We start from the raw sequence: 13,976 nt of genomic DNA, 5'->3' as shown, positions 1-13,976 counted from the left end.
AAGACAAATGGTGTGTGGTCATACTGAATTGGGGGGCAAGAAAAACATCGATTCCGCTTCTATGGAATAGAGTATTTTTTTTCGTTCGCCCTTAAAGTTAAAGTTAAGCGCAAGAGCGACTCTATTCTCCGGGCACAGTCTACCCAACCGAAATTCTGAAGTGTATTCCTTTGGCTGGCATTTAATTCTTCCTTCCAAAGCTGCTTATCGAATAAGCAAACCAAGCAATAATACAAAAAAATAAAATATTAAAAAAAAACCGAAATTAAAAGAACACCACCACCATATAGCATATAAAAGCGAGCAGCGGAGTCGAAGAAAACGCATAAAATTCGACAAGTGAAGAAAACACAATTCGGCGGCGTTTAGGTTCCTTTTTTTTTGTTGTTTTTTATTTTTATGTGAGTGTGTGCCAACATATCGCGTGTGTGCTGTTTTTTTTGGCGGTGCGGTGTTATTGTTGTTGTTGCTCGATCGCATCCACCCGGCATATATACTGGGATATAGTTCGAGGCAACAAGGACAAGCGAGAAAAAAAAAAAATAAGAGAAATTGAAAACCGGCAGTGAGAAACAAGCAAATGGAGATAATCAATAAACTGAGCGGCGCTTTTTGGAGCACGCAGATCTGGCTGCCGCCGAATACAACATGGGCGGACATAGCGCCCGGCTCCCGGCCGGATGTGGTGCACGCCAACTACAAGGACCTCATCTGGCCGATACCGCTGGCCGCGGTGGTCATGCTGGTCCGCTACACCCTAGAGCGGTGAGTTAATCTATCTCTCTCTACCTTTCGGGAGAGTGGAGAGTGGGGCGGTCGGCCCACCACCCCACACATCCCTTTCGCGCTCTCTCTCTTTCATTCATTTGGAGTCCCAGTCCAGCTCCCCTCCATCCCTCTTATCCATGCTTTATGTACAGTAAGTTAAAAAGAGTCAACCTTATCTCTTTCACATTTTTTACATTTCTCCTTTATTTATATTCCATTTTTGTGTTTTTTTTTTTCGCCGCCAAACACAACATAACCTCACGTGGAAACGCCCAACATTTTTACCGTACATCTGAGCATACATACGTCACTTTTGTGTGTTTGTGTGTGTGAGTTAGTGTTAGTGGTGGCAGAGCGGCAGAGAGGCGGCGGCATGCTGGTGCAAGTTTAGGTTTTCCCTTCTACAACAAACAAACAAACAACAACCATCAAGCGCCGGCTGCTGTTCAGAGTTCTCAAAAAAAAAAACAAAAAAAAAAAACGAAAATTCCCACAAATCCATGAGAAATCGAACCGCTTACAATGAACACTAACTATTCGTACTAATTGTTTAGTTAAGGGGAAAAAAATGCATTTGTTTACTATACAGCTAGCATAGCAGGGCGACTCCATGCGGCATGTTTGTAGAAACACATCCATACATATGTACATTACACATACACTATACCTGTACACACACCAATACACACAATAGATCGCAAATGAGAACAAGCACACTATTGTACAGTGGGCCTTATTAGAATACTATTGGGTGTAATTTTAATTATTATGAGTATTATTTTAAGAGTTAATAAAAAAATAAAATTAAAATTAATTAATAAAATTATTAGTATTTTTTTTTTGTTTTAAATAAAAAGTATTGTAATTTTTAGTATAATTTTAATAAATGTATAATACATATAATATAATTTAATTTTAATTTATTTAACAGCTCTCCATTAATATTTAATTCCCTAGACCCTTAAACTCTTAAAATAAAATTAAATTATATTTTATTTTTCATGACCCTTCGAAAAAAAAACACTCCCATTTCTTGCTTTTTTTTTGTACAAATACCCATGACTTTTAACCCACTGTTGGGCCAAGAGCACTTTCGACGCTTTTCAGGCCAATTAACCCGCCACCGCCGTCGAGTCGTGTGCCTTCAAAATTCGTTAAAGTTTCAAAGGAAAAAAAGAACAAAAACAAAAACCAATGCCATTTATTGCATATTTAAGTGCCTGGTTAGTTGCGTGCAAGTTGCATTTCCATGTTCCATAGTACATTCATACATGTACATGCATGCTTAACTATTTTTTTTTATTTTTTGCAATGTTATTTTTTTTTTTCCCCTTAATTTGGCACAAAAACACACACACACACAAAGTCAGTCAAGTAAACATTTTTGGCTTGCATTTGTGAGTGTGTGTATGTGTGGGCAGTTCCACTGTCAAAAATACACTGTAAAAAAATATAAAGAAAAATGAAAAAAAATAATTTTTCATTTTTTTCTCTCTTTTCTTGTTAATTTTTTTACGAGTGTATTAAGTATGCTGTGGCATTTGAATATGAGACCGAGACCAAAAAAAAAAAAGCTGAAATCTGTTTCATGGCAGACCGCTTTAGAGCCCAGAGCTTCTTGAGCGAGAATTGACCCTCAAGGTCGCTTTTTGGAGCGTCGTCTTCTCTTTGCCATTTAGCCTTTATCTTATGATTCGATTTGGATTCTTTAATGAATACTGGAACTACTACTAAGGAGACTCATCGGAAACCCACATAACTACCCACTTTTGGCCAAACACGCCACTGGCGGGGCCGGGCACTGCTGCAGGCCCGCGATAAGATTTCTTTTCAGATTTTCGTATAGAACTTGATAATGCCACCACTACGGTGACTCGGTGACTGTCTTTTGTCATCACAAGGGTGTAGTGTACTCTCCCTATCTATATGGGTCTCCTCTCTATTTTAGCTTTATTTCAGGCCACCCCCCTTTGGCCCCAAAGCAGCACTCCACTCGTGAGTCATCGCCCCAGAAGGGCTGGTATTTTTTTTTAGCCAAAATGTAGTATTTTTAAAAAAAAAAAAAAATTAAAAAAAATGTATCTAATTTATCATTTTTTATTGAAATTCTGATTAGATAGTTTTATCTTTTTGGTTTTTTTTTTAAATATATATTGATTTCAAGCGGAAATGGAAAATTTTATTTAACATTTTATAATTTAATTTATTTTTTGGGCCCTAGGGAGTGCCGATTTAATGGAAAATTTAGTAACTCTTGAATTTCCAAAAAAAAGCTTATCTATAGATTAGGGATAAATTTTTTTTTTTTTTTTTTTTTTTTTTTTTTTTTAAAGTTTTTTTTGTAGTATTTTGTAGATTAGGATTTATGAGTGAGAGGCCCCCAGGGTTATGGGTATGTGATATAGGGGGTATAAGGCATTGATGTTCAAGTATTTCCTCGCGATACGTAATCACTGACCCTCGAGCGATAAAATTTCAGGTTAATTATTTTAATGGCTTACTGCCAGCCATCCCCCCCTGCAGGCCCCTGTCCTCCCCAAACTTTATTATAATTCTCTCTAAAAAAAAGAATAAGAAAAAAAATTTGAAATTCTAGGAATGGCGCTGTCTTGACTTCGCAATCCTTCTTGGCCGAAAAAATAAACGAAACCCGTTTCCAAGATTAACAAACCCTCTTACCTCTTACCTAAAAAAAAAAAATAATAAAAAAATAAAAACGCGGTCACTTCAGTTTCTTATCGGCTGGCTTCGTATTCCCAATGGAAGTAAAAAAAAAAAATCAGAGAATAAAAAATAAAAGAAAAAAAAAAACGCACGTGCTTCACGCAGAAAATGAATGAGAAGAACAGCTAGTGAGAGAGAGAAACACCTGGTCAGGTGGGCCGACGAAAAGTGGAGAGAGGCGGAGTATCGATTCCGGTGCAGTTTTTTTTGTCAAGAGGCCCAATTAACACCCCATTACCTTTGTTGCTTTCCCATTCAAACTCACAATCGATCAAGTTTTGGGATTATTTTTTACTTTTTTTTTGGGGATTTGGGTTAAAAATGCATAGTTTTTCGAGATATTTCTAATAAAAACACCATTCTCTAGTAGTTTCAACATTTCAGTCTATAGAACCTCTTCGGGATAAGGGGGGTATCTATTTGAAAAATTGCATCTAAAGGGTCTATACTATACCATCTTTGTAGAAAAAAAATATTGAATAGAATTACTAATAAACTTATAGAATTGGTTATATTATATCCCATCCCTAAAGCTCTACCATCCCTAAAGGAGCTATTTTAATACAGTTATTACACGGTCTTATTCCTATTAAAATGGTTCTACCATCTCTAAAGGTGTAACATCTCCAGGTGATTGGGGTTAAAAATGCATAGTTTTGGAGATATTTCTAATAAAAACACCATTCCTCTCCGGGATAAGGGGGTATCTATTTGAAAATTTCCATCTAAAGGGTCTATGCTATACCATCTTTGTAGAAAAAAAATATTGAACAGAATTACTAAAAAAAACTTCTAGAATTGGTTATATTATATCCCATCCCTAAAGCGGTCTTATTCCTATTATAATGGGTCTACCATCTCTAAAGGTGTACCATCTCTATGCAAGCCCTTATACAAGGTCTTATTATTTTTAAAACTTCCACATATATTAATATTAATGTTAAAAATGCATCATTTATGGAGATATTTCTAACAAAAGCCCATTTTTTAAGGCCATTTATCAAAAACCGGGTCTATACCATAGCATCTTTATAGATATTATATATTATAGAAAAATATTATTTAAATAAGTGTTGGTATTGTTTTTATTATTATGGGTATACCTTCCGAAAAGGTCCTATAAATATTTTTATATCTCTATCCTTATATATTCCATAGATATTCTTTAAAAAAAACATAACTAATTCCATTATAATGGTTCCATTTTCTACCTATCTTAATTATACCATCCTAGTACTTTAAAGTACTATACCTTTAAAAAAAGTTCCTCAGATAGTTATGAAAAATTGTAAAAAAATGTGTATACTAGGTAGGAGAGTCCATTACTTTGTTTTCCATTCAAAATTTACAATCGATCAAGTTTTGGGATTATTTTCCCTTATTTTTTAGATTGCTGTTAAAAATGCACAGTTTATTTAAATATTTAAAAATATCTTTAACATTTAAATCTATAGGACCACTTCGAAATAGCAGTAGCACTATACTATAATTTCTATATAATTTTAAAAGATGTCCCTTCCCTAGAAGTCTTTTGAAGTCTACAGATGTTTTAATAAAATGATTAAAAGACATTATTATATTGTAAACCTTGTAAACACCCATATATACTTTACCATAGATATTATTAGAGATACTACTACTATAGATATTTAAAAGAAACAATCAAGAATAAGTTCCTAAGACCTAAAGCCATGTCTTGAAACCGATCATCCCATTATGTAAAACTTGAAAAAGAAATCAGCCTTTTAAGCCCAGAGACCACAAAAAAGAGCCAACTGTAGCTATAGGTTGTAATAAAGATAAGAAGGAACCCCCAACTGCCCCGGAAATTAAGGGGTATTCCTATTTTGATGGGGCGGCCTATGATGCACCACCCTTCCTATCGACTAAGCGCTGACTAACGACGCTTATGCTAAAATTCGATCTGGCCGGGGGCCAGATGAGTCACTCCTTATATGGACGTCGGACCGAACCCGACCCAAGTCGGGCCATGTGAGGGGCGCTGAGATATAGGACCTGAGTTTCGCTAATCGCCGGCACAATCGCCGGCTAGCGTGTTGTATTATCACGAACAAGTTCCAATAATTCCCCAAACAACACCCGACATATGTACTCCCAGGCACATATATATATTATATATATATATGTATATATATTTCCGATAAGACAGGCCCCGAATAATTGACAAATCGCGAGCTTTGCAATTGGCAGTCATTGCACTCGAAGTGAAATTTTATAAAAAATGCTAAAAAGTGCAGGGTTTGGCTGGCCTGGGCTGGACTGGGACGAGTCGGGTCGGGCTTATCGCCAAACGTTAAATTTTTAACGAAAATATATATCATTATGGGCACGACAACTAAATTGGGGAGGGACTGGGACTTGAAAACTCAAAAACAAAAGTATTAAATGGAAATGTTCAAGCAATTTGGTGAAAAGGTTCAATTTTCTGGGTAATGACAGGTCTGGGAAAAGATCTATAGTCTTTATAGACTGTCTGATACCTGGTACTCTTCTTATTGGCTTGATTTTCATTGAAAATACTGATTTTGTTGCATACTTATGGGGATACTTGAAGGAAAAATGTCCTTTACTAAAAATTACTGTAACTCCTCTAAAAATAGTCCGAGTTTTACCGAATTTTTAGATATTTGATGAGCGATTTCGTTGGATTAGTATTTTTTATAGGTATAGTATTTCAACTTTCTTAAATAATACTTAAAAAGTTTAGTTTTCAAGGCAATTAATAGTCTGGAAAAGATCTATAAACTTTATAGACTGTAGATAGCTACCTAACTCTTCCATTTTACTCCAATTTCATTAAAAATAAGAATTATTTCCAATTTATCAAACTTTTTCAAAGAATATACTCTTCAAACTAGATTTTGTTGCATACTTACATATAGGGATACTTGAAGAAAAAATGTCCTTTACCTTAAATAAACCTGTAACTCCTCTAAAAATAAACCGATTTTACTGAATTTCATCATAAATGAAATAGTATAGTATCATATTGAGATCTGGACAAGATCTATAAGTTTTATAGACTTTATGATACCCAACCCACTGATTTCTTCCACTGAAACTAACTTTTTTCAACAAACAGACTCTTTAAACCACATTGTGTTGCATACTTGTAGGGATACTTGAAGGAAAAAAGGCCCTCTCTTATAACGTCTATAACTCCCCTAAAAATCATCCGATTTGTGTGAATTTTTGAACAAGTATTCCAACTAAACTTTCTTAAACGACAACAGTCTTAAAATAAAAATCCATATATATTCTCGTTTGGAAAACCATATTCCAAGGGAGCAGTTTCTGATCCGAACTGTCCATTAATTTAGTTTCTGAACTCGGGCAGCAGCCAGTGCTGCTTGAGGGCCTCCGTCGGGGACCAAATGGCCTCGCCGGCGTCCAACTCCTCCGCCGCCCGGATGACCAGGAAGAGCTCATGATCGTTGTCCGGCAGGAGTTGGGTCTGAAGGAAGTCCAAGAACTGATCGCCCGATCCCAGGCACTTGGGCTGTCGCAGCTTCGAGTCCAGATTGTAGTAACTGCCGTCGATCCGGCGCAGGGCCAGCCAGTGCCGCATCTGGAAGGGCAGCGGCACATAGTACCCGAGGGACATCTGGGCCGGAACATTCAGGATGAAGCCGAATATGTTGTCCAGATCGAGGCAGTGGGGATCGCGACGGCGATCGAACCACACAGCCTCGCAGCGGCGCTGATTGAGGGCGTACATGATCACATTGACGTCGTAGTTGCCCCATCCGATCCAGGAGCGGTGCGGATTCAGCCAGGAGCGCGGCGTCAGCTCGTAGCAGTAGTGGTCCAGGTCCGCCTTGGTGAACATGTCCGGGCGCTGAAAGAGATTGTTGAGAGCGTGCAGGCCGCACAGATGACGCGTCTGCCGTTCGTGGTAGATCATCCTAGTGTCCTCCAGTTCCTCCTCCTGCTCCTGCTCCTGCTCCTGCTTCTCACTGGCCACCTCCGAACTGACGTAATCCCCCCGAGACTGTCGGGTTTCCATATTCGGAGCTATAGAACTCCCAAAACTTTTGACAAAAAAAGAATATATTTTTTCTTTTTTTTTCTGAGTGAAGTCTCCCCAAAAAACTAGATATTGGAGGAGGGCGGGGTACAGTGCGTCACAATGCCTGTAATGACGCACTCTAGGGGTGTTCCAGTAATTCAATTTATTTTTAAAACACTCCCAAAAAGGTCAGGCAGGCACGCACCCCGAACCGAACTCGAACTCTTGACTATTTTTATGATTTGTCAATAAATTGGAAAAGTCGGCACATGGCACATGCGGGTTAAGTTAACCCTGATAATGCCCTCTGTGCTTTCCGATCCACTTGAACTTGAACCACCAATTAGTCCTCAAGTCTTCAAAAAAAAAAAATCTTGTAATTCATATGCTGGCCGAAAATGGACGAAAAAATCTATATTTTTTTCTATTTAATTTCAAACGTGATTGGAATGGGTTATATGGAGAGGGGGGATCATCGGAATACGATATACTATAGCTATAGTAGCGATGCCCTAGCCCACCTCCTCCTCCTTCTCCATTTTCAATTTCATTAGCAAATTAACTTCCGAAGTGTGGGTTTTTTATTTTGGTCCCACTTGTCCACTTATAGTCTGGCTAATTATCTATGCATGTCGGGGGCCAGGAGCCTCCCCAGAGTCGCCTCCGTCACCACCATGCCATACATGCCATGCTTTCCATGCTCCCCACGTCCCAGACACCAGGAGGAGGTGCCAAGCCAGGCCAGGCCAGGCCAGGCCAGGCCCGTCCCATACTCTTCGCCCGGAATTTCAATGCAAAATTACAAATAAAATAATAAACAGAAAATAAATAAAAGTAAATTATAAGAAGACAATAAACGTTTCCGCATTGGGTGCTGCCAAGTTTTGGAAGGTTTTTATTGACAGTTTTTTAGTTGCTTTTTTATAAGGTTTTTATAAGGGTATCAGTTACAGTATTTACTTTGAGGAACTGATCTTTTAAGGTTGTGGCTTTGAGGTTTTTAAACTTTCATAAAAATAGAACTACAATTTTACAATTTTAAAATTTTTGCCAAGAAATAATTAATATTTAAAACATATACCATATATCTAGGTAGGAACTGGTAGCATAAAATTACATAACATAAAATTTGTATCAAGAAATCATTATTTTCCTAACCATATGCCAAGTTTTCTTATTTTTTATAGAGGTTTTTAATGTTATTTCTTTAAAGAGTAGGAACTGGTATCAGTTAAGGTATAGGAACTAGTTCGTTTGAGGAACTTCGATTTTAAGGTTATGGCTATAAGGTTTATATCAAAACTTGTACTAAAATTCAAATTTTTGTCAAAAAATCATAATCTGAAGATTTCTAACCTGGTATATGGGTATATCTAGATTTAAGAGATTTTTACAGAGGATTTTTAGTTCCATTAGGATCCAGGAATCAGTAAACTAGGAACTAAGAAGGAACTTTAATCTGTTATAGGAACTATTTGTTTAAGGAACTACATATATTATATATATGTATGTACAATGTGTTTCAACTTTTATTCAAAAGTATGATAATAATTTTCCAATTTAAGTCAAGAAATCTTTATTATCTTAACCTATTATATCAAGTATATCATATATCAATTTTTACAATAAAGCAGGAAATGGTTTCAGTTATAGGAACTATTTAGATGGAGGAACTGAGTTTTTAAGGTTATAGTTGTAAGTTTTTTAAACTTTTAAGAATTTTAACTAAGTATGAAGCAGAGGAATCAGTAAAACAGGAACTATTGTCATTTATAGGAACTATTAGGTTTTAAAATTTTATCATAAAGTATCAAAAACTAGTCCATTTTTATAGTCATCCTTTAAATTTAATTTTTAAGAGGTGTTTTATTTCCTTTATAAAAATAAATAAAAAAAAATGGAAAGTAAGTACGTGTATCACTTATAGGAACTATTTTGTTTAAGAAACCAAGATCTTTAAGAGTCTATCTATAGAGTTTTTAAACTTTTATTGAAAACTGAGGTATAGCATTCTATTATGCCAAGTTGTGACAATTTTTAAAGAGGGTTATCAGTTTCGTTATAATGTAGGAACCAAGGTTATATCTATAAATCAAGATTATATCAAGATCAAGGTTATATCTATAAGGTTTTTAAACCATTATCAAAATTTAAGATTTTTAATTTAAATTTTTGTCAAGAAATCATTATTACCTAAAGATTCTAAACTATATACCATATATGTATCTAACTTTGAGAGGTTTTTACTGGGAGGCTTTTAGATCTTCATGGTTTATAAAGCAGAAGAACTCCTTAAAGAACCCAAGGAACTGGTTCCTTATCAGTTATAGGAACCATTTAGTTTAACGAACTAGTTCCTGTCAATTTTTAAGAGGTTTTTTAATGCTTTTTATAAGATGGGACCTACAGAAATCACTAAAGTAGCTACTAGTTTCAGTTATAGGAACTATTTGGTTTAAAAACCTAGTTCTTGAAGAGTACCAGCTATCAAGTTTTTAATTTTTTTTTATCAAAAAGTGCGATATAACATTCCATTTGTATCAAGAAATCTTGATTATCTCAACCATAACCATATATCTTTTAAAAATAGAACCCCAAAAGCACTCTAATCTAAAACTATGAACTACTCCCGACTATCTTTGCAGTTTCTGGATATCGCCGATCGGAAAATCGCTGGGAATACGTAGTTCCAGACCCAAGAAAGCCGCCAATGTTCCTATACTGGAGACAGTCTACGCCAAATCGACGCGACTGGACAACAAATTGGTAGGACTCATAACTCTTAATCTTAAATAATATTATATAATATTAATATTTATTTTTTTTTTGAAGCTGGCTCCGTTGGCGAAGCAAACAGACATGTCCGAGCGCCAGATCGAACGCTGGTGGCGACTCAGAAGGGCCCAGGACAAGCCCTCGACGCTGGTGAAGTTCTGCGAGAACACCTGGAGGTGCATCTACTACCTGTACAGCTTCATCTTCGGAGTGATTGTGCTGTGGGACAAGCCCTGGTTCTGGGATGTGAAGAGCTGTTGGTACGGCTATCCCCATCAGGTGAGTAGATCCCTTATCCTTAATCCTTAATCCCTAATATTAATACTAATCTTTTTCCAGTCGATAAGCAATGATATCTGGTGGTACTATATGATTTCGATGTCCTTCTATTGGTCGCTAACCGGCACCCAGTTCTTTGATGTGAAACGCAAGGACTTCTGGCAGATGTTCATCCATCACATGGTCACCCTACTCCTGATGTCGCTCAGTTGGGTCTGTAATCTGCATCGGGTTGGCTCCTTGGTCCTGGTTGTCCACGACTGTGCCGATATCTTCCTGGAGGCGGCCAAGCTAACCAAATATGCCAACTACCAGAAGCTGTGCGATGCCATTTTTGCCATCTTCACGGTGGTATGGATTGTGACGCGACTGGGCTTCTATCCTCGCATCATCTACAGGTGAGTGGTGGAGCTTAGGACCCCCCTTCTCTCCTGGCTTGCTTCCATTTCATGACCATGAACCATCTCCTCCTCTTTAGCTCGTCTGTGGAGGCACCTCGCATTCTGCCCATGTTCCCAGCCTATTACATCTTCAACTCATTGCTTCTGATGCTCCTCGTCCTGCACGTCATCTGGACATATATGATTCTCAAGATAGTGGTTGACTCTCTGCAGAAGGGTCTGGTAAGTCTTCGAGCATGTCCCTTTAAGATTAAGCCTATATTTTTCTGTCAAATTACAGATGTCCGGCGACATTCGGTCCAGTGATAGCGAGGATCTCACAGATAGCTCGGAGAATGCCCGTCTAGCCAATGGATCGGCGCGTTCCAAGGGCAAGTCGAATAGCGGAGCGGCAGGAGCAGCACCTGGCAAGGCAGACCCAACTACTGGTGGTGCTGCCATCCAACGGAAATCCCATAACGCCAATAATCACACAACTGAATCGGGTGGAGGAGCTGCGTCAGCGGCGTCCCAATAGGCTGAGAGTCCGGATGGAAGGATGGAAAGGACGCACCCAGTTTCGGAGGAGGCACTACCAGCAACAACAACAACAGTAAACAAAACAACACACACACCTACACACACACACATGCATAACACACACACACACACACGCATACAAAAACCAAACCAGTTCAGAACGTTTTTATGTTAATTATTATTTTTTATATATTAATTTTTTTTAAGATTAAACAAACAAACGAAAAAAAAAACAAACAAAAAATGAAAAACCAAATTTCAATAAAAGCGATAAAATTAATGCGTAAAATAATTAACTTGTCTATCGTTGTTAAAATTAAAATTTAAATTTAAATTTAAAAAAAAAGAGAGAAAAAGTATGCCTCATGGTTTTTTGTTGTTGTTTTGCTTAACCAAAAAAAAAAATACTAAAAATAAACAAAAAAAACTATAAAATTAATATTAAATTAAAGTTAAAAAAAAATGAGAAGAGTAAAATGCTAAGCCAAGATGAGTTTAAAAATTAAAAATAAAAAAAAGGACGACAGTACTGAGAAGAGACTGTGTGGGAAAAGGACGAAACCAAATTCGCTTAGAAAGAAATAAATTAAATTAAATTCAATATAAATTGATTACAAAAACGATTATACAATAAAAACAAAACAACAAAATAGTAGACAAAAAACTATTGTAAATATTGTACTTGTATGTTTCCCAATATTAATAAAAATAAAAATTAATGCAAAAAAACAAGAATTACAAGACCAAAAATAAAATGTCTTTTTCTTTCAAAATCGATTTAAAAAGAGATGGATAATAGGGGGTGCCTCTATTCACTCTTAAATATTAATTCTTAATTCTTAATTGAATAAATATTACCAGTTTTTTTTATACAAGTTTTAATCATTTGTTTATTGCAGAATTGGAACAGAATTTGAATAAAATTTTTCCACGAAAATGTGGAAAGGGGGGGAACTCAATTGTTTTCGTGTTTTTTTTTTTTTTAATGAGTCTTCAATCCTAGACTAGACACTAATCTGGCTTCGGAACACGATGCTGCTTTGCTAAATGCATTTTTAAAACCTATTTCACTTCATCTCGTCTAAATTGAGGTAAACTACGCTCTAGTCCTAGTACTGGTAGCCATCGGGTTGGTAGGGCCGGGCGAAGGGCGCGGGAGCGAACGGCACGGGCGGCGGACGCCAGTTGGTGGGCGGCGGTCTCGGCGGCGGCGCTGGCATACCGGGCGGCGCCCAGGCATTCGCCTGCATCATGCGCGGCGGCGGCGGTATACCCATCGCCGGGGGCAGTGGCGGCTGGCCACCGGCCAAGGGTGGAAGCGGAGGTGGCGGTATCGTGGCTGGGAACGGCGTCGGCTGTGGCACAGGCGGTGGCGGCGCAATCATGCTCATGTTGTTGTTGGAGACGGGCACCACGGGCGGCGGCGGTGCCATCATCGGTGGCGGCATTATCTGGCCGGGCATCATCTGGCCAGGCATCATGCTCTGTACGGGTGCGTCGGCGAACAGCTGGTGAGGACGATCGGCGTGGGCCGATGGATTCTGGGCGGCCAGGAGACGCTCAGCCGCCGAGCCGTGGCGCTCGCCCTTGTGGTCCTTCTTGAAGGCGTAGGAAACCGAAATGGGGCGATTGCAGAGGTACTGGCCGTTCATGGCGTCCATTGCCGCGTCACTGGCCTCAAAACTGGCAAAGTTAATGAAGGCGAAGCTCTTCGACTTGCCCGTCTCCGGGTCGCGCATGATCTTCGGCGTCTGCAGGATGACACCGAAGGCCGAGAAGGTGTCGTAGAGCAGCTTCTCGTCCACCTCCACGTCCAGGTTGCCAATGAAAATGTTGGCGCCAACGTCGAGGTTCTTCTGGTGAGCCGACGCCTTGTTCACGCGTATGGGTTTGCCATACAGCTTGATCATGTTCATGATTTTGATGGCATAGTCGGCGTCCTCCTCGCTCAGGAACTCCACGAAGCCATAGCCCTGGTGCATCTGCGTGACCCGGTCCTTGGGCATGTGGACATTAACTGCAGGAGAGAAAAGGCGAATTATGAATCAAAGTAGCGGGGTGATGACCGGCAGGACTTACCCACGGGTCCGGCCTGGACGAAGAGCTCCCAGAGGAGCGTTTCCGAAACCTTGTCGTCCAAACCGCCGGCATAGATGGTGGCATCTGAGGATCACACAGAGAGCTATTATCAGTGCTTAAGGGAGATGAAGGGACGTAAACTTACCTTGGTTGCGTTCAGCAATTGGACCCGCCGCCATTTCAGAACTATTGTATGTCAACTAAAACTCAATATTTCGGCTTTTTTTGACAATCTTTCCATGCAAGCTAGAGGTGGCACACCGCTGACAGCTAGAGTTGATAGAAAAAAGTGTTGAAAAGCGCTGAAATCAGCCGATAGTATCGATATTTAACAGCAGATGGCTCTGTTGGCGGGCTCTATAAAATCAGTCAGTCTGCCGCGAAAAGTGCACCGCCAAGGT

General features: G+C 38.7%; 3 protein-coding genes across 3 annotated transcripts; 1 reads left to right on the top strand and 2 right to left on the bottom strand.

Annotated features, from left to right (window-relative positions):
* LOC26514187 (ceramide synthase 6) lies at nucleotides 1–11,788 on the top strand. The gene is made up of 6 exons (XM_014905874.3): nucleotides 1–765; nucleotides 10,168–10,288; nucleotides 10,355–10,576; nucleotides 10,637–10,974; nucleotides 11,055–11,199; nucleotides 11,258–11,788. Exons 1-6 carry the CDS (start codon nucleotides 581–583, stop codon nucleotides 11,492–11,494), a joined length of 1,248 nt encoding a protein of 415 aa, XP_014761360.1. The 5' UTR covers nucleotides 1–580; the 3' UTR covers nucleotides 11,495–11,788.
* On the bottom strand, nucleotides 6,749–7,568 carry LOC6503094 (josephin-like protein). Its single transcript, XM_001963376.4, has one exon. It carries the CDS (start codon nucleotides 7,517–7,519, stop codon nucleotides 6,830–6,832), a length of 690 nt encoding a protein of 229 aa, XP_001963412.1. The 5' UTR covers nucleotides 7,520–7,568; the 3' UTR covers nucleotides 6,749–6,829.
* A 723-nt stretch (nucleotides 11,789–12,511) lies between the features above and the next one.
* Nucleotides 12,512–13,851, bottom strand: LOC6503093 (splicing factor 3B subunit 4). The gene is made up of 3 exons (XM_001963375.4): nucleotides 13,721–13,851; nucleotides 13,576–13,659; nucleotides 12,512–13,513 (listed from the first exon to the last, which is right to left on the bottom strand). Exons 1-3 carry the CDS (start codon nucleotides 13,752–13,754, stop codon nucleotides 12,606–12,608), a joined length of 1,026 nt encoding a protein of 341 aa, XP_001963411.1. The 5' UTR covers nucleotides 13,755–13,851; the 3' UTR covers nucleotides 12,512–12,605.
* Nucleotides 13,852–13,976: the final 125 nt, after the last annotated feature.

The sequence above is a fragment of the Drosophila ananassae genome, chromosome XL, assembly GCF_017639315.1.
Source record: "Drosophila ananassae strain 14024-0371.13 chromosome XL, ASM1763931v2, whole genome shotgun sequence".
In the NCBI taxonomy this organism is placed as follows: Eukaryota; Metazoa; Arthropoda; class Insecta; order Diptera; family Drosophilidae; genus Drosophila; species Drosophila ananassae.
This window is presented reverse-complemented; position numbering and strand designations above follow the sequence as displayed.